Genomic DNA, 25,498 nt, shown 5'->3' on the forward strand with positions numbered 1-25,498 from the left:
TACGGACGATATTAAAATCAAACAGTAACCTGAAGTTGTTCCTCTCCTTCATTCGATTTTCGAATTGCGCACACATTCCTAATAAAAAACACAACTGGGCAGCAGGGCTAGTATATCATTTAAACCCGTGCAATGGAAATAGAATGCTATAACTTCAAGGGTAATTCAATGGAAAATTTTGATTAGAAAGAACAAGTTTGTATCAGAATCCTAGTACCAAGAAGATGTTTGTCATAATCCGTGGCTAATACCCATAACCGTAACCGTGAATTTTACATAAACGGATAACCACGATTACCCATACTCATAAGTATTTTGCCCATCCTACTTCCTTCTGTTTTTAGGATCATTAAATACGACAGGTCACTTATTTTGTAAACCATGTTCAACTTCAATATCAAATTTGCGCTCTCTCTCTCTCTCTCTCTCTCTCTCTCTCTCTCTCTCTGTGCATGAAAGCGGTAATCTACAACTGCAATTTATAACGTTTTGTTCCTGCTCTCCAATAAATTCCGGTCCTTGTTTCTTTCCAGCTACCTTGAGTTCTGCCACTGATCATCAGCTGTTAGATAATTAAGGTCAAGCATCTCTCTCTCTCTCTCCCTCCTGCATCCTCAGAATTCATCAGATCTTTGCTGCAGATATGCTCAGATCACTAACCAGGTCAGTTCACGCCTTGTTTACCAATAATACCATATATGCTATTTGACATGACCAAAATAATTATATATGCTACCCTAATAGTAGCTATATGGGCTGGAAATTCACGGAAACTGAGGGATAGATGTGGAATATTTGTTTTCTTCTCAGAGAGTTTAAGCTGATCAGCTGCAATGATTTTCTCTGTAAGCGAGCGATGCCCTTTTCAACGTTTGGTGCATCTGGCCATGGAAGGTATGTATATTTTACAGTTTATTATACATGATCTGGTAGCTGCAGATCGATCGATTCCAAAAACATGGTTGATCATATTAATATTTCCCTTCTTTTGTCAATCTTCTCTTCCCTTATTAATGGAAATCTCTTCTAGTTCTACCTCGATCGGTACCTTGTCACCGTGACTATTGTCGCACAGTTTTTGTGGCATTATTATTTTCTGTTTTCTTTTTATCGTTTTTATCAGGTAGTAGTAGTCACCCGGCCCAGCATATTTAATATATTTAAGTCCCAGTAGGAGTACTATATTATTATAAGGTTACTTAAAACTGTTATACATCTTCAAGATACCATTTTATATATAGTGTAATGCAAGGGAAGTCTCATATTCATTGTTGAGGGTTTAAAACTAAAAGAAAAACATAACCATCTTGAGATCATCCATAGCGAAGTTTTAGCAACAAAGAAAGTCTGATTAAAGTATATTTGTGAGAAATTAACATGCTCAATTTTTAAGTAAATTGTACCTAGCTATTCTGACAGCAATTTCTAAGTAAATTATGCATATACCGTGTGATCCCATGATTAAAATTCCATTTTATAGTAATTAATCTCGGCAGTTCCTCTGCCATCTTCAATATGACATAGTTTAGCTTCATAAGGTCAACTTGAGTATTTGATCAATAATTATGTTTGACAGTGATGTTTAAGACACCGTGCAGCACATGCAATGTTTTCAAGCTTAAACTAGCCCTGGTCAGATCAAGATTCAAAAGTAACAACTCATAGCCTATGCCTTCATTTTTATGGAAATATCTTACTTAAAACGAGGATACCGTTATGCAAATTATCCAATTAATCACGCTTTGTCATAACAACATATAATTAATTTAAAATACCGTTAAAATAACATTTTTTTGTATATAAGTTACTTCTAGTTTTACGCTCACTCTAAATTTTAACTTTCATCATTGTCGAGCATCGAATTCAAATGAATGGACTACTACTCTTCAATCAAAGATTTCCGTGCATAAAAAATCCCACTTTATATGAACATGAGTCAAATATTGAATGCGGGCGGTGTTGCTTTTTGGGTGATTTCCGGCGTGGAAAACGATCCACCGCTTCTTGATTGAATGATCAATCTGCCCTATAATCATTTTCTTGATCGAACGTCGTTTCGCTTACGTATATTAGACCTCATTTTCAAACGACATGACTGATCTTGTCTTTTCATTGCATATTCAACACGCGTGTTATTCCTTTCTTTTCTTACCTTTAATTTTCCCCAGTACATTAACATTAAAGTGATAATATTAACATCTGTTTCGATGCATTAAGAATCTAATCATCTATGTGCATACTTTGTTTGATAAAACTAGGCTGGAAGGCAAGGTAGCCATAATAACAGGATCAGCTAGCGGGCTTGGGAAGGCCACGGCCCACGAGTTCATCCGACATGGAGCACACGTCATAATTGCGGACTCAGATTCTGAGCTGGGTCCACAAGTTGTCAAAGAGCTGGGCCCCGCATCCTACTTTGTCCAGTGCGACGTTGCCATTGAGTCTCAGATAGCAGAGGCTGTAGAAACCGCCATGGCCCGTCATGGAAAACTTGACATAATGTACAACAACGCGGGCATAACAGGCCCAGCGTTCCCGCCCAGCATCGCTGACCTGAACCTTGAAGAGTTTGACAGCGTGATCCGGGTCAACTTGCGAGGCGCGGTTGCTGGGATAAAGCATGCGGCCCGAGTTATGATACCTGCGGGCTCAGGCTCCATACTGTGCACGTCCAGCATAGCTGGGCTGTTGGGTGGCCTTGGGCCTCACCCCTACTCGATATCGAAATTTACGATACCTGGCCTGGTGAAATCACTGGCGAGCGAGCTGTGCCGAAACGGGATCCGAGTCAATTGCATATCGCCGGGTCCAATACCGACGCCACTGGCGGTGCGGGAAATAAAGCAGTTTTATCCGGGGACGACGGAGGAGCAAGTTAAAGAGATAGTGAATGGGCTGGGAGAGCTCAAGGGTGCGAAGTGTGAGGAGATAGATGTGGCGCAAGCGGCGGTGTATCTGGCGTCGGATGAAGCAAAGTATGTGACGGGTCATAATCTGGTGGTGGATGGAGGGTTCACCAGCTTCAAAAGTCTTAGCTTCCCTCCTTCTCGGGATCAACCTGTGTAATCTAATCCCTAGTATATGCCTAGAGTCAAGACTCCAATAAGGTTTAGACTTGTTTTCGTTACAAACGTACACAAGTTAATCGGTGTTTGCATACGTGCTTATCATGCATATGTCTTTTTTATTTCAAGCAGCTTGATTATATTACATACTATATTTAAATGTTGTTGAATTGGCTGCCCGGGAAGCTATAAAGTGGTGTACGTACGGGAACACCTGAATGATCAAGTATATATTACCGATTAGTAAGTTAATATACTACTTCTCGCTCGATCAGGACCTTCTTTGAGTTAACTCCTAAATTAACGTCATATTTTCAGAGAGGAAGAGGGCGAGGCCATTGACATCACGAGCAAGCTATTATTAGTAATAGTGGTCCCGCAGTTCACACAGCTGAATGAATAATGAATATATACGAATGGTATACAATATGCCTGCATGGTCTCCTGTCTGTAATCTTTTAGCTGTCATGGACCCGCCTGCAGCTTGCTAGTTTCCTTTCCTTTTGTTACTACTGTTTCAAAAATGAACCACCTTGGGCTTTTTTCGTGGTGCGGATGAATGATAGATAATGTGAGATCAGATAAAATTTTCAAAATTTAAGCTTATTTATTGGAGGAAAGTTTGGAGATCGACCACAACCACAACCACATAGTAACCCCAACCGCTTTGGACGGGTCTTCGATCGTTAGTACTCTTTAATCTTCAGACTTCACATGCATGCATTTCGATGTCCGCCAAACAGCCAAGTTAAAACTCGGAAGATTTTTATTTTACTTTTTGTTATTTGTCTACATTCATTGTTAACTTGATTATATTAATTTGTTCGTTAAAAACTATTAAACCCTCAAGATTTGGCATTGGATGGCGGATATATCTCATCTTCCGACTTGTTAATGAGTTGCATGCATGCCACGTGTGTAGCCAAGTTATCCACAGCAGTCCACCCTGGACTAGTTAGTTTGGTCACGTGAAGAGAGAGGAATCTCCTAGTTTTATCGTCCGAGTTTAAATTCTATCCATGGGTTATCAATGATTAGATTATCACTAAAATATTAATGTGTGTTATTTCATAGTGATGATACATCCGTAGTTTGAACTTTGGGTTAAAAAGTTGATCCACCTAGCTAGCTTTACTCTGTTGTTGTTGATGTTGTTTTTGTGATTTAAGACCGTTTTAAACGAAAAGTTGGACTTTAATGAATTTGTCACAATGTGGATCAACGATTCTTTTGGTAACACCTTTAAATGAAGGGTTTTAAGGGATAATAAGGAGAGATTTTTCAGTGTAACTGGAACACGGGATGATATACCACGTCTCACTATACCAATGGTAGAATATGTGCACTAAAAAGTCGATAACTTAAAAAATGCTTGTTATATTAACACCCCATGTATTGTTGAATACACCTCACATTTGCTTTTTTATTTAAAAATTATCTTAATACACCCCACATATTTCTCCATATATAATACCCTCTTACCCCACACTCTTAACATACACTTCCCATTTTCTATAAACATCCCACATTTCCTACATACATTCCATACTCTTTACATGTTATGTGCAAATACATAATATCATCCAAAGCACCTTCGATGTGAAGCTGAAGGCCTGTGGGATACCAGAGTTTTTCTAATTTCTCCCAACCACACGTGAAGGACAACTCCACTTTGAACTCGAGGAGTTTTTGTTCAACAAATCCTAAACGAGGTGTTGTGGGTTACCACCTCAAGAATCTCATTTTCTCATTAGCCTAATTCAACGGAGTGTACAAGGCATAACTCATGCTCTATTACGTGCATGCAGAAGTGACTGGCGTTGCTGATGGAAATCTTGGAGGATTGCGACCCCAAGCTACTCCGTTTCCAGCATTGCTCTTCTACTCTCCTTGATTCTGTCCGTCGACTAATTTTACATTTCGGTCGTGAACAACAATGATCGTTCGATGTCTGTCACATAATCAAAACTTCACATGAACTAGAAATCTTGAAGCTTTCCAAAACATCGATCTTGTGTCCCATTTGTAAAAAATAATTCTTCTCAAAATTAATGTGTTTATAGTTTCATTGCTTAAGGTTTTGTTCTACAATGGAGGGCGATACGGGTTATGAGAGTTGAAGAAAACAAATAATACGTTGAAAGTGATTTGGGGTGTATTTAGAAATTTCTTGTTTTTTTTTTTAATACCTAATAAGGTCGAAATTGTCATTACATAGTAGGGTACATAAGTCATTTAATATTAAATTTTAATGTGAGGTGCTAATAAAAAAAATCCTTAAAAAATACAATTTCTTACAACTTATATAAAAACGCATGATGTACCATCCATGTTCCCGTCACAATGAAAATTTTCCCGATAATAAGGTACAAAAAGCTATGGCAAATTTACCTAAAAAGAAGAAACATAACTCCACATTGAGACAACTTTATGAATTCTGTCGGTCCAAAGATTAGAGACCAATGCAACATTTTTCTAACAAAGTTACCTAAAATGAAAGAACATTACTCCACATTGCGACAATTGGGTGAATCAATAATTACAATTAGTTTAGAGACCAATGTGATAGTTCCCTTCCACAAAACTGTTGAAACTGAACCTTCGAACTTGAAAGAATCCATTTCCATTTCCCAGCTAAAAATTAAAGAAAAAACATCGGGAATCTATGTCTCCGTTTCTTCTCAAAATGATGACCCGACTCTGGGCAAAAAGTTGCTCTCCTTTCCCGCGTTTTCTATCGAACCTCTGTAACCGAACCCCGCCTTTTATTTTGTCTCTTTCAGACAACTTTCCCTAAAGAGTATAATCATATAAAAAAGTCTTGACAAGTGAAGAAAGACAGTCATGCTTCCTATGTCCAGCGGCGCCGCTTGGATGGGCGGAGACGAACACGGCGCAATGTCTTGGACCAGAAACAATAATAACAGTGAGGCAGAACTCAGAAGAAACGATCAAGATTCGAGCTTGGGAGCTTCTTTTTCAAACTTCAAATTAATGCTGGAAGGTGACTGGTACACGAACAACATTCTCAGCAACCCAGCTCAAGACCTCCATGCCTTCTCTTCCACCCAAGCTTCTGAAACTGCACTTGCTCCTCTGCAACCAAACGACTCCTCCGCCTCCTGTTCTCCGTCGCAGGCATTCTCTCTCGACCCTTCACAGCCGCCACAGCAGTTTTTGCCTCCAAAATCCTTCTTCTCCTCTCTCCTCAACGTCGTCTGCTCCAACCCTTTTGATAGCAACTTCGACCTGGGCTGCGACGCTGGGTTTCTGGGCTCCTTTCAGGGAAATCAGCCTTCCAATTCCTCTCTTCTGATGAGTTTCACGGCTCTCAATTCTCACTCTCAGATGGGTACTCCCGAGTTCAGTTCGAGCGCCGAGTTTCCGGCGAGTCGGTTGCTGCCAGTGACCGACAACCCCAATGTACTCGACGGCGACATTGGCTTCGAAGGCTTCGATGGCTCCGCCGGTGCTCAGCTGCTGAACGGGGCTAAGCTCCTGTTCCCTCCCATGGGTGCTCAGCCCACTCTTTTCCAGAAGCGCCGCCAAAACTCTGGCGGTGATGGGGCTGATAAATTGGGGAATTTGGAGATTTCGGCCCCCAGATACGGAGGACTAGTGGAGAATTTGGAGAAGAAGAAGAAGAGGAACGAGGAGGGTGAGGTGGAGGAAGAGAGTCTGGATGTGTCTGGTTTGAATTATGACTCGAACGATTTTAATGAGCACAGTCAAGTGGAGGTGGAGGACAATGCGAAGAATGGTGGAAACAATTCGAATGCCAACTGCACTGTCACCGGAGTAGAGGGAGGTGACCGCAAGGGCAAGAAGAAGGGTTTGCTGGCCAAAAATCTGATGGCGGAGAGGAGGCGGAGGAAGAAGCTCAATGACAGGCTCTACATGCTTAGGTCTGTTGTACCCAAGATAAGCAAGGTAGTCATTTTCTGTACTATCTATACTCGACAGTGGACATAGTTCTCCATTAATTTCTTTCTGCCTTGTTCCTTTGAAGATGTAGTCTTTGTGTGCTTTCCCTATCTTTTTATGTTAGTTTATGTGAGTTTCTTGCTCTACTTTTGTGTTTTTTTTTTTTCATTTTTCATTTTTCATTTTAACTAGTACTATAAGTACGGAATTAGCTGAATGTAACAGCCGGATGTGCGCCTTAGAATTACATAGAATTTAAGCCACTTAAAAGGTAATGTATACATACTATTGTATTGATGTATTAAGAGAAGTACTCACGTTGTTTTACATCAAATTGGTCTTTTTACCCGAAAGAAGTTAATAGTTTGGAAAATCCACGACAGATCCAGTGGCTCTTGATATTGCCTTAAGTTGGGCCATGGTTTGGGGTATTTAGATTCCTGTGTGATTTGTGGCTTCTTGCTTATCAGTCATTATACCTGATGAGTATTCTGTCATGTTGTACGCAGATGGATAGGGCGTCCATACTAGGGGATGCAATTGATTATTTGAAAGAGCTTCTACAAAGGATCAATGACCTCCATAACGAGCTGGATTCAGCTCCACCTAGCTCTTTGCTGCCACCTTCAACAAGCTTTCATCCGTTGACACCCCCTCCATCCACCCTTCCCTGCCGTGTCAAAGAAGAGTTCTGCCCAAGCTCCTTGCCAAGCCCCAAAACTCAACCGAAGGTAACTTTTATTCACCTGGTTGTATAATTTGAAGCATTTAATATGTAAAGTATGATCGAGGAGGTTTCCTTAACTTGTAATTTTCAACTGTATTTTGCAGGTGGAGGTTTGGGTAAGGGAAGGGCGAACTGTTAATATCCACATGTTCTGTGCTCGGAGACCAGGTCTCTTTCTCTCGATCATGAGGGCCTTGGATAACCTTGATTTGGACATCCAGCAGGCTGTGATCAGCTGCTTCAATGGGTTTGCTTTAGATGTGTTCCAAGCTGAGGTATGTTTCTTTTCCGAATAGCGAATTGTTGAGACTGTTTTTACATATGAAGTATAAGGGTGACTTGTATTAACACAAAATAACACACACACACACACACACACATAAATGACTTTGTGTGTGTATGTATGTATGTATGTTCTTTTTCATTCTTGGTGCTTTACCTTTTGACATCCAAATGTAATATATAGTATTACCCTGATTTTGCGTAAAAATCTTCTATTTTACTTTGGAAGATATGAATGTTGAGTTTTCCATGTTTGCTGCTTCTGAACTTCAATTTTTGAGTCCATTTTGTTCGGAAGATAGACTCAAATAAAGATTAATCCCGAAAAGATTTTTTGTGGTTGGTCACAATTGATTGGCATTAAAACTATTTTGATAGTGTCTGAGGCATTGTTCCGGGAATGCCATGAAACAAAAATATGGTATTCTTACTTTATCTTTCGCACTAGTAAATCTTTTTGGGTTTTGTAGGGACACACAAAACCTAATCCCTTGTATGTTAAACAGCAGTGCAGGGAAAACCAGTTCTTGCCAGAGCAAATAAAAGCAGTACTTTTGGATTCAGCTGGATTTCATAATATTATGATGTAACTGTTACTCAAGCAATACAAATTGGAGCCTTACAATTGGAAGACATGAAGGCAGGCAGGCACTAACTAACTAGTAGTGTGGTTTGTTTGTACTCAACTCAACTAATGTAGTAGCTAGTTTGTAAATGCAGCGGCTTCCTACTCCTCTCTTCGTTCCATCGGTAGAGCCTATAGAGCCCAACTAGAAGCATTTCAGCCAACGATGTCCGTAGGTTTAGTTTTTTATCATCTGTTTTGTTGCAGTGGATTATGTTATGTTGAATCATCAGGCAAAACTGCTCCATTATCTTCAGTAACTAACTTCAGCTCTTGAAGTTAATTTCTTCGTCTCAACTGTAGTTTACTCGTGCATGCATGAGTGATATGATCAGTAGGCTACAATGTATGTTCGTGAGTTTGTTTTTATTTATAAGCAATGTTACTAGGATTAGCTTGAAACTCGAGATGCAATTTAGTACCCGAGAAAGAATAAACAGCCCACTGCTTCTTTTGCAATTGGTGCCAGAAGGCAAAGAAGATTGAGTGATTTGTTTGAAAGTATTTTTAAAATGATTGAAAACACTTTTCAAATCAACCTTAATTAAAATACAAGTGAATTCTAAAAACGAACATTTCCATAAAAAGCACAAGTTACTCAAAAAACACTCTCACTAAAAACATTTTAGTTATTATAAAAATAACTTCCAAATAAATTAAGTTCACACAGCAACCGACATCCGTGTCTACACGGACCGCACCATGGGAGACAGAGACAAGTTTGGTCCACGTTTGATCCAACTTCTTTCAGTTTTTCAATTTTCTTTTGGAAAAAAGAAACCTTAAATTTAATTTAATTTGAATTTCTTTTTTTTTGGTCAGAGATTCAACTTTTCTATTTTTAAATCGCCAACCTCACATTTTCTGTCAGCGGCGTCTCGATTCCTCACTCAGTGCGCTCCCCTACGAAATTATTCGAGACATAACCATTTTCCACCGTGAGATCTACCCCCGCCATCCTCATCGAACCGTCAATAACGCTCGTATCATGTGAACCTATAAAGATTGAGTCTCCACCGTCGGTTCCACTTTCCTGATAAAAATATGAAAACACATAAGAGAAGGAATTTATTTAATGAAAAAGAAAGCGATGTCATATCCACACATTATTTTTTACTTCTTATACACCTTTTTAATTTTCAACTGTTGGATCAGATGAATTGAATAAGATTAACGGACATAAATTAATAAATGGTCTGTGATAAGTAAAATGAGGTGTATGGATAACAGATCCTAAAAGAAATAGAAAAAAAATAAGAAACACGTTGGGCATTCCACGATTTCCATTCATTCACTCAACAAACAACGTAACACAACGCGGTTGAAAAGAAGAGGCGCCGCCAGGGTTGGGTTTGGTTTGTTTGTTGTGTGTGTTGTCTTTCCCTTGTTCCTTCCGCATTCCTCGAGTATTGAGAGAGCTTCGCCGCCAGCTCCCCCTCTCAATGCTCTGAATCTACAACGGACCGCAGAGCCTCTGCCGCCAACTCTGCCGCCTCCTCTGCCGCCTCTCTCGTTCCCTTGTTGTAGGCCTGGAGGCTCTACGTTTGGTTAGCTCTCATCTCATTGATCTGCCAATCATCTCAAGGTACTTTTCAATCTCTCTAATCCTTGTGTTGTGTGTGTTGTGTTTATATATCAATGCAAATGAGTTAATTGCCCCCTCTGTCTTTTACTTATCTCTGTATGTCCTTTTAGCTGTTTGTTTAGTTCTGAAATTATTCACTCAAGTTATGGAATTTTGCAGATTGAGCTACTGCTAAAAGTTCGAAATTTGATAAACCGCTTGTGTTGGGATCTTGAGTGCGTAGCTCTGTACGCCATAACAATCAACTGATTCAGACACTCCATTCACGTCATTCGTCGAAATAACTTATTTTAGAATGGAAACTGCCTTGCATTTTTCCCGAGTTAAAACTCTGTGCCCTGCATCCCCAGAAAGATCTTTGCGATTCAAGCAACCACTATGGTCGCAACGTCTTCGTTTCGCTACTGGTGTCGCTTCCAGCAATGGATTCTTTGCAGGTGCTAAAAACTTTTCTTGTACGAGCAGGGTTTTGAGAGTCAGTTGCGAGGGAGGAATTGCGGATGTTCTTGAAAAGAAACAGACTGACAATCAAAGCCTTGGTGACAATGAGAAACAATTGACTTGCGTCATGAAGTTTGGTGGCTCCTCGGTGGCCTCTGCAGAGAGAATGAGAGAGGTTGCTCATCTTATACTCAGCTTCCCACAAGAGAGGCCTGTCATTGTTCTTTCTGCCATGGGAAAGACAACTAACAAACTCTTACTGGTACCACATTATATAAATATTACTTAGATCTTGTCATCCAACCTTTTATCCCTTCATTTCTTATGAATAACAACAAATGATGGTCAAATTGGTTGCTCATGAGTAGGCAGGAGAAAAGGCCGTCACTTGCGGTGTCACCAATGTATCTATGATTGATGAGTTGAGCTTCATAAAAGAATTACATCTCAGGTGAGTGCAGCGGAATATTTATTTTTCTTGTGCGATTTTTTAGGAAAAATAATTCAATTTTTTATTTCTTCTCACTGTGCACCATCCTATTTTGAATAGGACCGTGGAAGAACTTGGAGTGGACAGCTCTATCATATCATGTGAGTTTCTTTTCTTATCTGCACGTAAAGTCCGTTGTTTTTTTAATGCAAAATATGATCCTTGTTTTGCATATTGGCAAGTCCAAATTTGTCCAAAAGTTTTAAGCAGCCTAAAGCCTTGGCTGTTCAGTTAGCATGGCTGTGTATACCATGTTCATTGTAATCCTACTGATTTATATGGCTTTTCCTGTTATCTCTGATTCGCAGCACACCTGGAAGAACTGGAACAACTTCTGAAGGGAATTGCTATGATGAAAGAGTTGACTTTACGAACAAAAGACTATCTGGTTTCATTTGGGGAATGCATGTCCACAAGGCTCTTTGCTGCCTATCTGAATAAGATTGGTGTTAAAGCCCGTCAAGTATGTTCTTTCCCAATTTAATGTAATTGTGGAAGTGGTTGCAAATTTCCAGCTGTAATTTCTGAGGAATTCCTAATTGTTTGTTAGCACCATTCTTGCTGATAGCAAGTTAATATAATTGTGTTTGTTGCTTTGGCAGTATGATGCCTTTGAAATTGGGTTTATAACCACAGATGACTTCACAAATGCGGACATCTTGGAGGTAACTTATCCAGCTGTCGCAAAGAGGGTACAGGGTGATTGGATATGTGATCCTGCTATTCCAATTGTTACTGGTTTCCTTGGAAAGGTGTCTCTTCTGGCTAACTTCAACATATATTCTGTTTTTGAAAAGGTTCAACTATTAACACCATTGACACTGTTTTTCTGGTTGCAGGGATGGAAATCATGTGCTGTGACTACATTGGGTAGAGGTGGCAGTGATTTGACAGCTACAACCCTTGGTAAAGCATTGGGGTTACGAGAAATTCAGGTACGTTTGAATAAAAAATAATTTTGCTCAAGTTCCTAGTTCTTTTAAAAGTAGCAAAATATGACCTATTTTTCAATGTCTTACAGGTGTGGAAGGATGTTGATGGTGTTTTGACATGTGATCCTAACATATATCCGCGTGCTGAACCTGTACCTTATTTGACATTTGAAGAGGCTGCTGAACTTGCATATTTTGGTGCTCAGGTATCAACAGTGATGCTAAATGTTGATAATATCTGCAATACTTCTCTTATTAACAAGTGCCAATATTAGGTGCAAGGTTCTCCAACTCATTTAATCCGGTTTTTTTCTGACTTTAAATACTTAGTTTTCCCGTTCTAATGATTAGTTGTGCTTTGGAGTAGTCAATAAGCTCTTAAACCACCTGTATTTTAGTTACACTTGTGTTCTGTCAACAAGAAAAAAAACATGATTTAATAATTTTTCTTTCCTTCTTGCAGGTCTTGCATCCACAGTCCATGAGACCAGCCAGAGAGGCTGATATTCCAGTGAGGGTTAAAAATTCATACAACCCCAATGCTCCCGGTACTGTCATTACCCATGCAAGAGATATGAGCAAGGTTTGTAGTAGTCTGCTGGAAAATTGAGCACCACTGTCATAAAATGCTCGATACTTCATTGAATTTTTCTCTGTCTCAATTGCAGGCTGTATTAACAAGCATCGTTTTGAAAAGGAACGTGACTATGTTGGATATTGTTAGCACTCGCATGCTGGGTCAATATGGATTTCTTGCTAAGGTGAAGAAAACAAATTACCTTGTTTCTGTTGGTTGTCCTCTTGATAACTTGGTGGCTTATATTTACAATATTTTCCATGAAGGTATTTACAACTTTCGAAGATTTGGGCATATCAGTTGATGTTGTTGCTACCAGTGAAGTTAGTATTTCCTTGACACTGGATCCCTCAAAGCTTTGGAGCAGAGAGCTTATTCAGCAGGCAAGCGTATGATCTCATCTTCCATTTGCTCTTACTGTTTATGATTTTCTGGAGTTACTTGAAACATGCATCTAAGCTTTATTAAATTGTCTGCATGTGTTTTTTTTTATGATTTTTCATTTTATGTATGTTCCTTCTTGTTGGTGCATGTTGTGGAAAAATTGTAGCCAATCACGTGCACACAACATATTTGAAGTGAAGATGGTTGAGCAGTCAATTTTCGCTTGTAATTGTTACATAAAATCTCATTGAATACTGCATCTTCCTTGCAGGAACTTGACCATGTTGTGGAGGAACTTGAGAAAATTGCTGTTGTCAATCTTCTTCAGCACAGATCAATTATATCTCTCATTGGAAATGTGCAGAGGTCATCACTGATACTAGAGAAGGTGCTGTATTGTGTTTTGCTAAGTAGTTAAAAATGTCCCCTAAATTGCTTTTGTTCTCTGGTCTACTGCAATTGTTCAGTCAACATTAGCTATCCCTTTGTTCATGTATGTTTGATTTTGGTATTGTCATTTTTGGTCGTATGTGGCAGGCATTTCAGGTTCTTCGAACCATTGGAGTCAATGTTCAGATGATCTCTCAGGGTGCATCCAAGGTATCTCCTAACAACACTAGTTCTGTCCCTTTTCCTATTAGCAGTAAAACAGAAAGCCAAATTTTGATTTGACTGTTTGTGTCTATCTGTGATTTTTCTCACTCTCCTAAATCCTGGTTAATTTTCCATTGGACGTGATTCATGAATGAATAGTGTGGTTACAGTTGACTTCCTATGAAATGTTTACGCATTTGATCGTTGTGGTAGATGAACTCACCGTTTAGCTATTACCACTGCCCAGGTTAATATCTCTTTGGTTGTAAATGACAATGAAGCGGAGCAGTGCGTTAGGGCTCTCCACCAGGCTTTCTTTGGAAATGATCTCTTTGAAGTAGAACGTGGATCCGAGAATGGTTCTGTCTTAGTGTCAGAGCAACATTGAACGAGATTCAATTCTTCGATTTTTTGAAAATGACGTGTTAGTTTAAACAGCTTATGATTTTCAGCTTTAGTCATTAGTTTTACCATTTATGGGGAAAATCTCTGCCCCTTCGGCTGTCAGCTTAGAATTGAAGACGTGGCATCGCCACCTATATTGTATCATGCTGGATAATGTAATGCTTGTGTTGCAAGGAGTTAACTAGGAATGAATTGTATTTTTGGTGAAATAAAGAATGAGCAAGGGTTCTGGTTGTGAAATCCCGCCCAATGATCGGGGTGCAACAATTGTCATTCTTGTGAAAATTGTTTTTGATTAAATGTTTGTTCTGGTACCTAGACGAAGGATTTGGGGGAAAAACCTACAATCGCAAGAGAGAAACATTTGCCCATCATTTTCTCAAACTTTCAATGTGGCTTAAGGATTATGCCATGGTGTTGATGAAAAGATGCGAGCCCGTCTCTTAAATGATGGAACCTCCTTGAGTCTCTAACTGTTACTTCCCGCCCAACAATCTTCGTGATCACCTTAACTGCGGCATGGCAGTCCTTGCAAGCTCGCAGGTTCTTCATCACCACCATCGGTGATCCTTCTGGTGTGCTGATCAATGCAAAAGCAATTGCTAAGCGTTCGCTGTGATATTTCAGAGACTCCACTTTTATTTCCTCATCCTCGTCGTGCAGGGCACAGCTTGTATCGGGCTCGTATCCTTCCTTTTCCATCTCCTAGGCCAACACGTCAATCTTGTTCATAATCTTTGCACTCTGCGGGTGGGTCTTGTCATTCGCTGTAAACACATAAGTTTTGTGATTGATTTCAACCCAACTATATGCTGTAGTCTTTCTGATTCCTCTCTCCCTCGTTGCCTTCTTCACCTTGCCAACAGTCTCTCACTGACCTGTTCCTGCATAGATATTTGACATGCTGACATAAGCACCTGCATCCCTAAGCTTTGCCATATTGAAAAGTCGGCCTGCTGCTCTATCTGCCAATTCTTGGTTCTTATGAATTTTGCACGAGCTTAGTACTGATGACCACATAATCCGGCTTAGTTCCCCCACCTATGCATGTCGGCCTTGGAAAGATTGCTGGAGTTGACGTAGCTGGAAATCATCATGTTTGTGGAGATGGTGTTTTGGTGAGGCATTTGGTCGAACAATTGTCTCGATTTAGGAAGTTCTTGACCAGAAAATTGGAGCGGCATGTGTGGGGATCGAAAACCATCTTGACGATACGGGAATCAACGGATTTCTGGGCGTCGAGGTTGGGATTAAGGAACGGTTTTGGGGATTCATACACTCTTGGACTTGGTCTTGGAGTTGGGAGTTTTAAATTTGAGGAGCGCATTTGACGATCTAAATGCTGTCACATGATTCATATGGAACTTGGAAAACAATGGATGGTTGAGGAAGTGAAGGCGAAGCGCGCAGCTGAATGTTCCTTTTGTAAAAAGACATGATTCATATGTCACATGTTCCTTTTGTAAAAAGACATGGATGCTAGAGGTATTTAACATGGATTAGCGAGTGGGTCCCATGGTATGCTATGCAGCTGATGTTTTAATCATTAGATGAGACGGGATCACCTTTTCTTTCAAAGTATTAAATAATACTTAACAGTTGAATCTACAACGTATGTCGTATATTCTTGTATGGTTGAAAGATGCGCCTTGTCAATTGTTGTATGGTGATGCTCAAACATAAACAAAACAACCATACAACCCAAAATACAAGCTTAATCGTCTACAAAAAAGGACACTGAAATTTCCTCGAATAAAACAAAATGTCACTTAAATCAGTTTACATTCCTCCGTTGGATAATGAATATCTATGTAGTATACACTGAAAAGAATCTATTACAAACATTAATTAAGCCACCATATATGCGTATTCCAGACATCTTTCCACTTCCAAAAATCTCAACAAATGTAACCTAAAAAATACAAGAATTCGATTTCTGTCGACATCTTTCCCACTGCTTAAGGCAGCTTCAGATTCCTCCCATGTCACGACCATTGATTTAAGTATAACGAGAGAAGTAAGACAAGCCGCGTTCCATAATCCACCAGGATGAAGACCATCTCACTGAAAATTCCACAAGTCAAGGAGAAACCGGGAACACACGGCTGGGTCTGCTCTTAACCATCCAAGTTAAATCCATAAAGACTCAAACACAGGATATTTCTTGGCTAGACATCTGATAAGGAATGCCTCACGCATACTAGGTCATCCAACTTATTGCCATCCATTTTGTAGAGAGAAACACCTTCCATTTGAATATAGTGGTCCTGTGCCTCCTTCCTCAGACTCTTGAAAGGCAAAACTTCCCATTTATTGTAATTTGAAAACTTTCTTTTATCACTCATGTCTGGAGAGCCTGAGACAGGCCCAACTTTGTCAGGGTCCACATTGCTGGACACCTTGCAACTACCAAACTGTCCCAAGTCACCAGCCTCACCCCTCTTTAATCGCAATGCAGCTGCATGAGCTCTGCCTATCATTTCTCGACTTGGAACATCTGACCAATCTTGCTTTCTCTTAGATCTCATGGGAGAATGGATTCTAATAACCTGACATATAAAAAAAAGCTAAAAGTTGAATCATTCGGTGATGAGAATTCAAGCATGCGCCTGCATTTTCGATACATTCTATAAAGACAAAATGTGTATGTTCTTACACCAAGGCACTCTAGGAGCTGGTAGTATGCCCTTCCTTGAAGTGGATTATGCCCTTTCCTAGGTGTAGAGAAGTAGCGTGTCCTACAATAAAGCAGCAAATTGGTAAGCCATAAGAAGACATACAATCAATGTCACACCTGAGTTGATACAAATAATATATAAACTAGAGGGCATCTACTGAACCATAACACTGCGTGATCAGAAATGCAAAAGAAACTTATATTCACATGCAAAGGCATGAATATAAACAGGTTCCTTGCTTGCTATAATAATGCCAGCCAATAAATAACAACAATGTATCAAGTAAAAGCCAAAGGAAACAAACCATTCAGTATAGCCAGGATCAACAGTGAAACCATATATGTCAACAACGTCGCACATAGATAGTGCTAGTTCTATTGATTTCATTCCAGTTCCTTTGGCACCTCGGCGGAGCACAATACCTTGGAAAAGGTAGACTGGATTTGTAATACCCTGCAATATGTTAGGATCCAAAATGTTTGTGAAATCTCAGAAAATGGGGTGTGTTAACTATATTCTAAGAAAGAAAGAAATATATTGGCCTCCTTAGATGTGAACTTCACCTTGATCATTGCATTAAAGTCTTTGTGTGTAACACTTTTGATTATAAGTACCTCATCAGCTGCATAAGAAAGGGGAAGTTGCAAATATGAAAACACACTTGAGTAACTTTTTGTGAAGTGCCATGAAGATTAGGACTTATCTAATACAGCAGGCACAACTTAACTTGACCACACAAAAGTAAGAAATAAAAATTTAAACACACAAAATATTAGAAGCATACCGGACCCATTTAATATGGTAACCATGTTTCGAGCAGCACCCCTTACAACAAGCCGAAAATCTCTCTTCAGACCCACGTACTTGGCATATTTCTACACATATGAAAGACTAAATAAGAATTTTATCAACCAAACTAGTGCCTATTATTCCTTCTATTGCCTATAAAAGGAGTGAACATAACAGAATACCAGTGGTTCCAACTAGAACCCCAGAAGAATCAAGGGCTGTCATGAAAGAATAAATCCATATATTCACCAATGCTAGGAAACAAACATGCTATTTTACCTCATTAACAGGAGCCTCATTATCCCTTATAACAGCATCATGACTATCAATCTCTTCTCCAAACTCCGTCTTCAAAAGATCTCCTGAATTTCCAACAACTGCACATGTGCGAAATTGCCGAGGATGAAAAGGTGGCTTTGCTGGTAGTATCACATTAAGATGTTCCTCACAAAGTGTCTTATTGTAGCATTTCTTAGTTCCCCTACAACCAAAAAACCATAGGTAAGAAAAAAACAGATGGAGTGTAGGTTCGTAGGCATTTGTATGCTATAATCTATTGGCAGAAATCAAGCACAGGTTTGGAAGAGATAATGTGTAGACGAACATACAATTGTGCTATCCTTTGTGCTGCATACTCCTCCCAACCTTTAGGCCGAACATCTAGATACTCCCTTGTCAATACAGTCGTCATGTTCCGGTACTGCATCCATCCTTAAATAAGCATCAGTACAAAGAATTGGCGTAAGGGGGTAATTAAACTTAAGACAGATGGTATGAGAGAGACAAACCTGCTCCCATAAAAGAAGTGCCTCGCAAACATTGTAGTGGTACTCGAGCGCTTCAAAAGTTTTAAACTGCTCATTATACTGCAATTCGAGTCTCAAGTATTTAGCACTCGGAGACCAGACTAGTACAAGAATTCAAGATGAAATTGTGGTGAGAAGGTAAAGGGTAGAATACGGACCCAGGTGCTGTTAGTTCCGTCCGGGAACTTAAGATTCAGATTGCAATGGTCGATAATGTTTGCAGTCAGACCAAGCCCTCTGTTTGCCTACATTTACCTTAACCTTCGTAAGAACTCATATCCAACACAAAAACTCACCAAAATTACAGAAAAATGAAGAAAGGAGAGAAACAAAAGATTTCTTAGATGAGCACAACGCAAAAATATACAAAATTGAAGTCCTAAAACTGAATCAACAGCTTGAATTAGGGATTTGAAGGAAAAGATGGATTGAAAAGGGCAGGGTCAGATCGAGTGAAAATAAAGGAAATTAAGAGAAACTAACCACGCATTGCTTAACAGTAGACTGAAATTCCGATAAAACCCGAACATCATGTTGAGTGTGGAGATGTAACTTGTGATTACCTGGATTGGATACATATAATTAATGCTAAAGATTTGGAATTACGAGTGAAACACAGTGTTTAGTTTTGATTTAAAGGAAAGGATATGAAGGCGAGTGAGGAGGGAGGACCTGCGAATAAAGAGGATTGGATGGCGAAAAGGAAAAGAGAGAAGAAGGCGACGGCGCAAACCAGGTAGAGAATAGTGGGCCGCCGGTTGAGGTGGTTGTTACTCGACGCCGCTTTGTGACTTCTCATTGCTCTACTACTACTCCTCCTCGAACGAACAATAACAGCATCAAGTCTGTTCTCGTAGCTCGAGATTCGAGGCTGAGCTTGTGATTCAGTGAAGGATACAAGCCAGGACAATTTCTCCTACTCCCTTTACCAATTTTCCTCTCCTATCTTCTCCCTCCTTGAATATATGCCACAGCAATTACTACATTTTTTATTTTTAATATAGATTATGCAAGTAAAAAAATAAAAAATAAAAATACTAAAAGAAATTATTAGAGAACGAAAGTGAGCTTTCGAGCATTAGAGATTGTCCTAGAAAGTTGATTAAAAACACTAGCGGATTCCATTTGTATACACTGGCAAAACCTGATTGGTAACATGAAGTTCACAGTTACTATAAAATACGCAACCGTTAAACTTGGGTAAAGATCTTTTGCATGCGCATTAAGAAAAATGTAAGAAGCCCTTTCAAATAAGTCGTACCATTTATCGAGTCTCGGTATGGATTCCTTAAGATGAAAAACAGCATAGCTAGAAAAAAATACGAAAAGAAACAAACGAAAAGAGGCGGAGGATTTCGGTAATGGTTCTTAATTTTTTACATCTACCCCATCTACATAATGATCACACATTCACAAGCTTTCGTGCCATCAAAGGTTATATGATACAAGACGACACCATTATCGTTCACAAAGTTATCAGTAGCGCCGACCACCAGCTGTTGACAAAAGGACTCGACTCTGTTTCTTTCCCTTCTTTCCCGAATCATTTGTCTTGGGTGGATCCGTATTTTCACCAGGCTTAGCTCTGGAGATTATATTAGCAAATGACGCAACACCCGCATTCTGGGTACCTGCTGCTGAAGAAAAAAAATGAAACAAGGTTGAGCAACCACTACTCTCGAGATACAACAAACTATTATCTTAGTATGACCCTGATCAAATATTCCTCAGATTTGATTGCATGCTCGTTTAATCTCAAGCAGAAAAAAACAACCAGCATAACAATATTTTCATAAATACCATTTGTCTTGGGAGAGACTCTCCCTGCATCATTGCCGTTTAGAGAATTGGTTCCTTCTAGTTTCAGCGCTGGAGAATCATGCGCAGCAGCAAAACCAAGCCTTGTAACACTCGAGAAGAGCTTCCTTTCCCCAACAACAGGAGGGCTTGATGATGTCACTGTACAACTTCCCAAAGCTGAAAACAGGTAGCATATGCATAAACCATTAAATGATATTTAAAATAAGAGCGCAGTATATACAAATATGCATCGGCAAACTTCAACAAGAAGGGGTAATAATTAATTTAACAGCTTAGAGCACCCATATATAGATATGAATCTGCAAACTTCAACAATAAACGATAACAAAAATTTCAGATGCCTAGTTTTCAAGAAGCACCCCTAAATTAAATTAAAATGTTTGAATGCATTACAGGTTTTAGGACAACAAAATAAAACACTGATCTAGTATGCCAGAAATGCTGAAGGTTTCAGAACTAGGATGCCAAACCATACTTCAAGTTTGTTTTTCCTTATTTGGACAACACATTTATTCCAAAACAACCCGATGTTAGTGCTTGAGCGGAATAAATTTACCTACAAAAGGTCATGCGTCTAAAGATGTACAACATATACAAGGAACATTATATTACCCTCGAAGTCATCCATGGAGAATGTAGGGGATCCATCATGAAAGGACTGCTCATAACCTGCTACTATGGGGATGGGATATGCCATGGTAGATTCAGCCTTCATTTTCTCCTTTTGCTCCTATAAATAGGAATAGCATATAATTTTAAAGCATGAACAAACTAATGTTATTTTTATACGGTATATAATGAAGAAGCAATTAAGAATACCTTCCTAGCAAGTTGCTTCCTCTGCTTTTCACGCTTCTTTATGTCTTCCATAAAGGGAGACAACGCATCAGGAGACAATACCTCACTGAGATCAATCTCAGAAAACTGAAATTTGAGTGTATAGTGATGAGATACTATGCGCAACCTGAAACAATAATGCTCTTATAGTGTGACGTCATTCGGATCATGTATCAAAGGTACCTGGAGTACTGTTGTTAAAGAAAAATGACTCAAGTAGCGATAGCGCCTCCTCATAGCTTCTGTCTGAGTCACAGTCTCCAATTGCAAAATTTTTCCACTTATCCTGCAATAACGAATTTGACCCATTTTCACATTTCAGTTGAAATAAGAAGAAACCATAGTTAATAAAAGGGCACTCCCCACCCCCTCACCTCCCCTCTTTTACTGCTGCACTGATATAGGGGGACTTTATCACAGATTTTGCATATTCTATCCATACAACAGAAACAATCAGTCAACTTTCAACCATACCTGTGTGGTAGCATATCATGGCTCCCATAGTGGTGTAGAAGGCATTTCATGTTCAACGGATGAATAATGATGTGCTGACCATCAGCTGCCTGATATAGAGACATAAAATATAAATAGCTAAACCACTGAAATCTTTCTTCAATCTAAAGGTTCAAAGAGAGAGAAAGGAGCACATGACCGACTAACAAACCAAATACAAACCAGCAGGAATATAAGCGGAAACCAGTTTAAAAAAGTTAAGCAACTGTTGCAAACAAGACAAAGATAGTTGCAATTAATATGTATAGAAATGAGCAGGTTAGTAAAATGTGAGATTACTTTTCTAAAAAACAACCGTAGAAATTAATTGCAAAAGACAAAGGGAAACATGATATCTAATTATCAGTCACCTGGTAGAAATTATACGATTCCTTGTCCTTTACATTTCCAGAGTCATGTGAGTCCCCTCGGGAACTCTTGCTTTCATCATATGAAGAAGACAAAACATTTTCATGGCCTTCCAATGATTCAGCTGCATCCACAGATTGGTCAGAACAAGTCCCATCATCTGACTTCTCCACAGATACACTGTCCGAACACTTAATACCGTCATAGACTTCATTGGACGGATTTGCAAGTCCAAATGTAGATGCTTCATTGTTATCAATTGTAGCATTTTCAGTTGACAAGATAAAACCAGTATTATGATTATTATATTTACAAGATTTATTACTGTTGCTAGCCCTGTGCTCGTTCCAATATTTCTTCCTCTGTTCTAATTGTTCCATTGCAGCACATACATATGGAAGCTTCTCTAGGTCATCAACAAGCCCTGACTCTGCCCTGACCAACCAACCATCTAACTCTGATATTGCTTTTCTGACTGAAAGATCTACATCTGAAGTAAATGTAAACTTTGAAAATGGATCATAGCTTTCATCATCGGAACCTCCAACAGCACCTTTCTCTTGTTTACTTTTATGGGATAAAGTAAATGAATCCTTTTGTCGACTAAGAAGCATAAAGTCTATAGTATCACCAACACAATACTGCTTAACATTCTCCACGAATAGAGTGTATAAATCCTTCGGGGATATCATGACAAAACACAATGGACAACTTTTCCAGCAGTCTCCTTTATGATCCTCCTTCCCCATCAGCAAATATTGCAGAATACATGGGAAACAGAAGATATGTCCACATGACGTTATCTGCGGACAGAGAGGATATTCCAGACAAATGGGACACTGAACCACAGTTGGGGTGGAATATCTCACGCAAATGATGTTCTCCCACTGTAACACCTTATCTGGATCCATCGTTTCAGCTGAGTAGTTTCCTGAATCTAACACTACAAATTTGTAGTTAGCCTGAAGAAATAGATCTTTGTTGTAAGGCTTCCTCTTGTGTTGCCTTCTTGGAGGAGGAGGAGGAGCAGCTCTATGCTGAGGATGAGATATGGGGTCATAATAAAAATTCAACAAGTAGTTGCCATTCATCAGCTGGGTTTTCCTTCCTGTTTGATGAGTGGAGTTTCCATGAGAAGCAACAGACCCGATGCTATGTTGAGTTGAACTAGAACCATCGGTTCCTGACCTTTTCCCTCTAGACCGGGGTGATCCAACCCCTCGTCCACCTCCACCAGAGTGACACTGTAAATGTGTGTGGTGGAGGTTATTAGGTATAGCCTGGTTACCCCCATGCATCCCTAACTCAGTCACCTAGATAAAAGAAACAAACAACGACAAAAGACTGAAAGTCATTACTCAATTGCTCTCTCAGATCATACAAGCGTGGGTACTGCAGAAAAACGAAACATTCAAAACATAAAATCAATATACCTGCTGGGAAGATCCACCAGAATCTTCTGCAGCTGGTGCCGATGGCGACAGGCCTGCAGACGAATAATTTAAACAACATTCTATTTCAAGTACTAAAAATCAAACACCTTCAAGCAGAGCGAAGATCAATAATCGACTCCAAACTGCTGTACTTATCCAAGAAAAGATTGATTCTTTCCAATTTGCCCAAATTCTAGGGTATTTACTTTCTAATAAAGAAGGTAACGGAAAAGAAACAGACTGAAGAAGTTGAAAATCAAACACCTGAAGTAGCGGAGGAGCTAGATTGAGAGTCGGAGATCCGAAGCGATCCAAATTGGAGAATTTGGCGGGAGAGATCCGGCGAAGACAGCGACTGGGATTGGGATTGGGATTGGGATTGAGAAAGGGAGACGTGGTGGTGGCGGTGTCCATGTTGGGAGTTAGGGTTTACAGAGGGAGCTGAAGAGGTAGACGATGATATAGATCCTTGGTCTTGGTTGGGCAAGATGGACATGAAAATTCTTCCAAAAACACTGTTCTTCTCGCTAATCGGCTCACCAGTCGAGCACTTGCCTTTCCCTTTTTATTATTTTCGTGTAATTATTAGACTGCGGCGCTAAAAAGACCCCACCCGCCTATCTATCCTTCAGCATCTTCCCCGAATATCGGTACGGCCACCGCTACAATTACATTTTAACCCCTTGGCTTAGATGGGTTCGACAGAGGAATGGTTTGTTATTACTATGCTTTGAAAAAAAATTGTTTCAGCTGTGCTGTAAGAATAAGCAGTTGTGAAATAAAGTAGTAAAATGTTTGGTAAAATTTTTTGTAAAAGTGCTTTTGGAAAAAAAAAAAAAAAAAAAGCAGTATGATGGTGTTTGGCAAACTTTTATGTAAAATAGATGTGACTGTGTAAAATAACCAAAAATGATATAAAATGAGTATAGTGTTAAATGTAAAATAATAAACCAACCCTATCTTTCTTTTATCCATCTTCATTTATTAATAATCCATGTCTTCTATTTATTAATAGTCTCCGTAGAAATCTCCTATCTTTCTGTTATCCTTCTTCATTTGGTAATAATCTATGTAGAAGTCTCCCGACTCTCCCCCACTCCCCAATTTTTTGTCTTTTTTTTTTTCTCTGCTTCTTCTTCATCTTTTTTGTTTTTCTCCTTCTTCTTCATCTAGCCGACATGGCAACTAACAGCAAGACCGCTTCGCATGGATAACAGAGGCAGCGATTCAAGTCCAGCCTCGCTTCGCTTCTTGCTGTCTCCAGTCCAGCCTCTCTTCCTCTTGCTGTCTCCAAGTTGTAAACTTTGAATATGGATAACGGAGGCAGCAACTCAATCCTCTTTTTCCCACTATCTCCAGTCCAGCCTCTCTTCCTTCCGCAAGCAGCGACTCAAGGTTATCTCTTCCACCTCATCCTCGTTTTCTTTTTTCTGATTTGAAACAAATTCAAAGTTTGAAGAAGGAGAAATTGAATTGTTGTTATTCTTTTTGTCTATAAATTCTTGAAGTAGCAGAGGAAAAATGAGAGCTTTATGCTCTTTTTTTTTTTTTGCGATTATCGGTTTTGGCTGTGGTAGTCTGGTGGGTTTCTGGGTTTTGTGGAGATCGGCAAAGGAGCACCGTTTCTGGTTTGAGGGTGTTATTGGACTTTAGAAAGTTTCATTAAGGGAGCACTGTAGCTCCGCGTGCTTTGAAAAAAAGCCAGTTTTCCAAAGCAGCATTTAGCTACTTCAGCTTTTCTGATGATTTCAACTTATTCTCACAGTAGCTTCCAAAATAATCCTTTTTTTTTTAGTTTACCAAACACCTTTAACATAAAAACTTTGAAAATAAGCAGCTTTTTTTTTAAGCACCTCAATGCCAAACCATACCAGACTTTTCCGAAAAATTTCCACATAATTCGGTATATTTCTCCGCAAATTTAAGCTATATTTGGTATGTGTGTGTTTGATGAAACTTTCGGTAGAGTTTTGCCGAAAGTATCACTACACAATTATTATTACAAGTTTTGGTGGTATTTAAGCTTTGTTGTTGGTTTTTTTTTTTGTCAAACAATAAATTTGTTAGATTAGATGTTAGATTATAAAACCGATGGGGTTTGAACCTACGTTGTGGTGTAAGAGCAACACTCCTCCCCACCACTGTGGTAGATGGCCACTTGCATTTAAGCTTTGTTGTTACAAGTTAGTGATCATGTTCCTTTAATTTTGAAGACTTTATAGATATGGGGCACAAGGGTTGT

At 39.4% G+C, this 25,498-nt stretch overlaps 5 protein-coding genes across 8 annotated transcripts; 3 read left to right on the plus strand and 2 right to left on the minus strand.

Annotated features, from left to right (window-relative positions):
* Positions 1-500: 500 nt before the first annotated feature.
* Positions 501-3,151, plus strand: LOC137749468 (secoisolariciresinol dehydrogenase-like). Of its 2 annotated transcripts, XM_068489563.1 has the most exons (3): positions 501-663; positions 811-894; positions 2,259-3,151. In XM_068489563.1, exons 1-3 carry the CDS (start codon positions 644-646, stop codon positions 3,064-3,066), a joined length of 912 nt encoding a protein of 303 aa, XP_068345664.1. In that variant the 5' UTR covers positions 501-643; the 3' UTR covers positions 3,067-3,151. The 2 variants fall into 2 exon arrangements, with proteins under 2 accessions (XP_068345664.1, XP_068345663.1); XM_068489562.1 differs by lacking the exon at positions 501-663 and having other exon boundaries at positions 785-894.
* Positions 3,152-5,909: 2,758 nt separating this feature from the next.
* LOC137709567 (transcription factor ICE1-like) lies at positions 5,910-8,867 on the plus strand. Its single transcript, XM_068448646.1, has 4 exons — positions 5,910-6,995; positions 7,499-7,720; positions 7,821-7,991; positions 8,505-8,867. Exons 1-4 carry the CDS (start codon positions 5,910-5,912, stop codon positions 8,586-8,588), a joined length of 1,563 nt encoding a protein of 520 aa, XP_068304747.1. The 3' UTR covers positions 8,589-8,867.
* Positions 8,868-9,910: 1,043 nt separating this feature from the next.
* On the plus strand, positions 9,911-14,295 carry LOC137707952 (aspartokinase 2, chloroplastic-like). 2 transcript variants are annotated; one of them, XM_068446903.1, is made up of 14 exons: positions 9,911-10,208; positions 10,368-10,911; positions 11,018-11,100; positions 11,200-11,240; positions 11,448-11,602; positions 11,742-11,891; positions 11,979-12,074; positions 12,161-12,277; positions 12,535-12,654; positions 12,740-12,832; positions 12,915-13,031; positions 13,304-13,420; positions 13,570-13,632; positions 13,874-14,295. In XM_068446903.1, the coding sequence occupies exons 2-14, from the start codon at positions 10,504-10,506 to the stop codon at positions 14,012-14,014; spliced, it is 1,701 nt and encodes a 566-aa protein (XP_068303004.1). In that variant the 5' UTR covers positions 9,911-10,208; positions 10,368-10,503; the 3' UTR covers positions 14,015-14,295. The 2 variants fall into 2 exon arrangements, with proteins under 2 accessions (XP_068303004.1, XP_068303003.1); XM_068446902.1 differs by having other exon boundaries at positions 9,912-10,208; positions 12,915-13,037.
* A 1,479-nt stretch (positions 14,296-15,774) lies between these two features.
* LOC137749470 (sialyltransferase-like protein 1) lies at positions 15,775-19,244 on the minus strand. Its single transcript, XM_068489566.1, has 11 exons — positions 18,977-19,244; positions 18,788-18,867; positions 18,463-18,549; positions 18,287-18,364; positions 18,107-18,198; positions 17,778-17,979; positions 17,494-17,584; positions 17,273-17,331; positions 17,014-17,162; positions 16,688-16,769; positions 15,775-16,580 (listed from the first exon to the last, which is right to left on the minus strand). The coding sequence occupies exons 1-11, from the start codon at positions 19,101-19,103 to the stop codon at positions 16,200-16,202; spliced, it is 1,428 nt and encodes a 475-aa protein (XP_068345667.1). The 5' UTR covers positions 19,104-19,244; the 3' UTR covers positions 15,775-16,199.
* A 318-nt stretch (positions 19,245-19,562) lies between these two features.
* LOC137749469 (uncharacterized) lies at positions 19,563-23,835 on the minus strand. Of its 2 annotated transcripts, none has more exons than XM_068489565.1 (9): positions 23,521-23,835; positions 23,257-23,309; positions 21,826-23,136; positions 21,437-21,525; positions 21,146-21,248; positions 20,945-21,049; positions 20,738-20,855; positions 20,105-20,281; positions 19,563-19,938 (listed from the first exon to the last, which is right to left on the minus strand). In XM_068489565.1, the coding sequence occupies exons 1-9, from the start codon at positions 23,750-23,752 to the stop codon at positions 19,781-19,783; spliced, it is 2,346 nt and encodes a 781-aa protein (XP_068345666.1). In that variant the 5' UTR covers positions 23,753-23,835; the 3' UTR covers positions 19,563-19,780. The 2 variants fall into 2 exon arrangements, with proteins under 2 accessions (XP_068345666.1, XP_068345665.1); XM_068489564.1 differs by having other exon boundaries at positions 19,563-19,941.
* Positions 23,836-25,498: the final 1,663 nt, after the last annotated feature.

The sequence above is a fragment of the Pyrus communis genome, chromosome 11 (assembly GCF_963583255.1).
Source record: "Pyrus communis chromosome 11, drPyrComm1.1, whole genome shotgun sequence".
NCBI classification, from domain to species: domain Eukaryota; kingdom Viridiplantae; phylum Streptophyta; class Magnoliopsida; order Rosales; family Rosaceae; genus Pyrus; species Pyrus communis.

Excerpts from the sequence above, each read along its gene's own strand:
- LOC137749468 (XM_068489562.1), top strand. The coding sequence starts at position 785 with ATGTGGAATATTTGTTTTCTTCTCAGAGAGTTTAAGCTGATCAGCTGC. Across the intron at positions 895-2,258 it reads GGTGCATCTGGCCATGGAAG|GCTGGAAGGCAAGGTAGCCA; the intron begins GTATGTATATTT and ends TGATAAAACTAG.
- LOC137709567 (XM_068448646.1), top strand. The coding sequence starts at position 5,910 with ATGCTTCCTATGTCCAGCGGCGCCGCTTGGATGGGCGGAGACGAACAC. Across the intron at positions 6,996-7,498 it reads TTGTACCCAAGATAAGCAAG|ATGGATAGGGCGTCCATACT; the intron begins GTAGTCATTTTC and ends TGTTGTACGCAG. Across the intron at positions 7,721-7,820 it reads GCCCCAAAACTCAACCGAAG|GTGGAGGTTTGGGTAAGGGA; the intron begins GTAACTTTTATT and ends TGTATTTTGCAG.
- LOC137707952 (XM_068446902.1), top strand. The coding sequence starts at position 10,504 with ATGGAAACTGCCTTGCATTTTTCCCGAGTTAAAACTCTGTGCCCTGCA. Across the intron at positions 12,278-12,534 it reads TTGCATATTTTGGTGCTCAG|GTCTTGCATCCACAGTCCAT; the intron begins GTATCAACAGTG and ends TCCTTCTTGCAG. Across the intron at positions 12,655-12,739 it reads ATGCAAGAGATATGAGCAAG|GCTGTATTAACAAGCATCGT; the intron begins GTTTGTAGTAGT and ends TCTCAATTGCAG.
- LOC137749470 (XM_068489566.1), bottom strand. The coding sequence starts at position 19,103 with ATGAGAAGTCACAAAGCGGCGTCGAGTAACAACCACCTCAACCGGCGG. Across the intron at positions 18,868-18,976 it reads CCAATCCTCTTTATTCGCAG|GTAATCACAAGTTACATCTC; the intron begins GTCCTCCCTCCT and ends TATCCAATCCAG. Across the intron at positions 16,770-17,013 it reads GATCCTGGCTATACTGAATG|GACACGCTACTTCTCTACAC; the intron begins GTTTGTTTCCTT and ends GCTTTATTGTAG.
- LOC137749469 (XM_068489564.1), bottom strand. The coding sequence starts at position 23,752 with ATGTCCATCTTGCCCAACCAAGACCAAGGATCTATATCATCGTCTACC. Across the intron at positions 21,526-21,825 it reads AATCGTATAATTTCTACCAG|GCAGCTGATGGTCAGCACAT; the intron begins GTGACTGATAAT and ends TCTCTATATCAG. Across the intron at positions 20,856-20,944 it reads GGAAGCAACTTGCTAGGAAG|GAGCAAAAGGAGAAAATGAA; the intron begins GTATTCTTAATT and ends TCCTATTTATAG.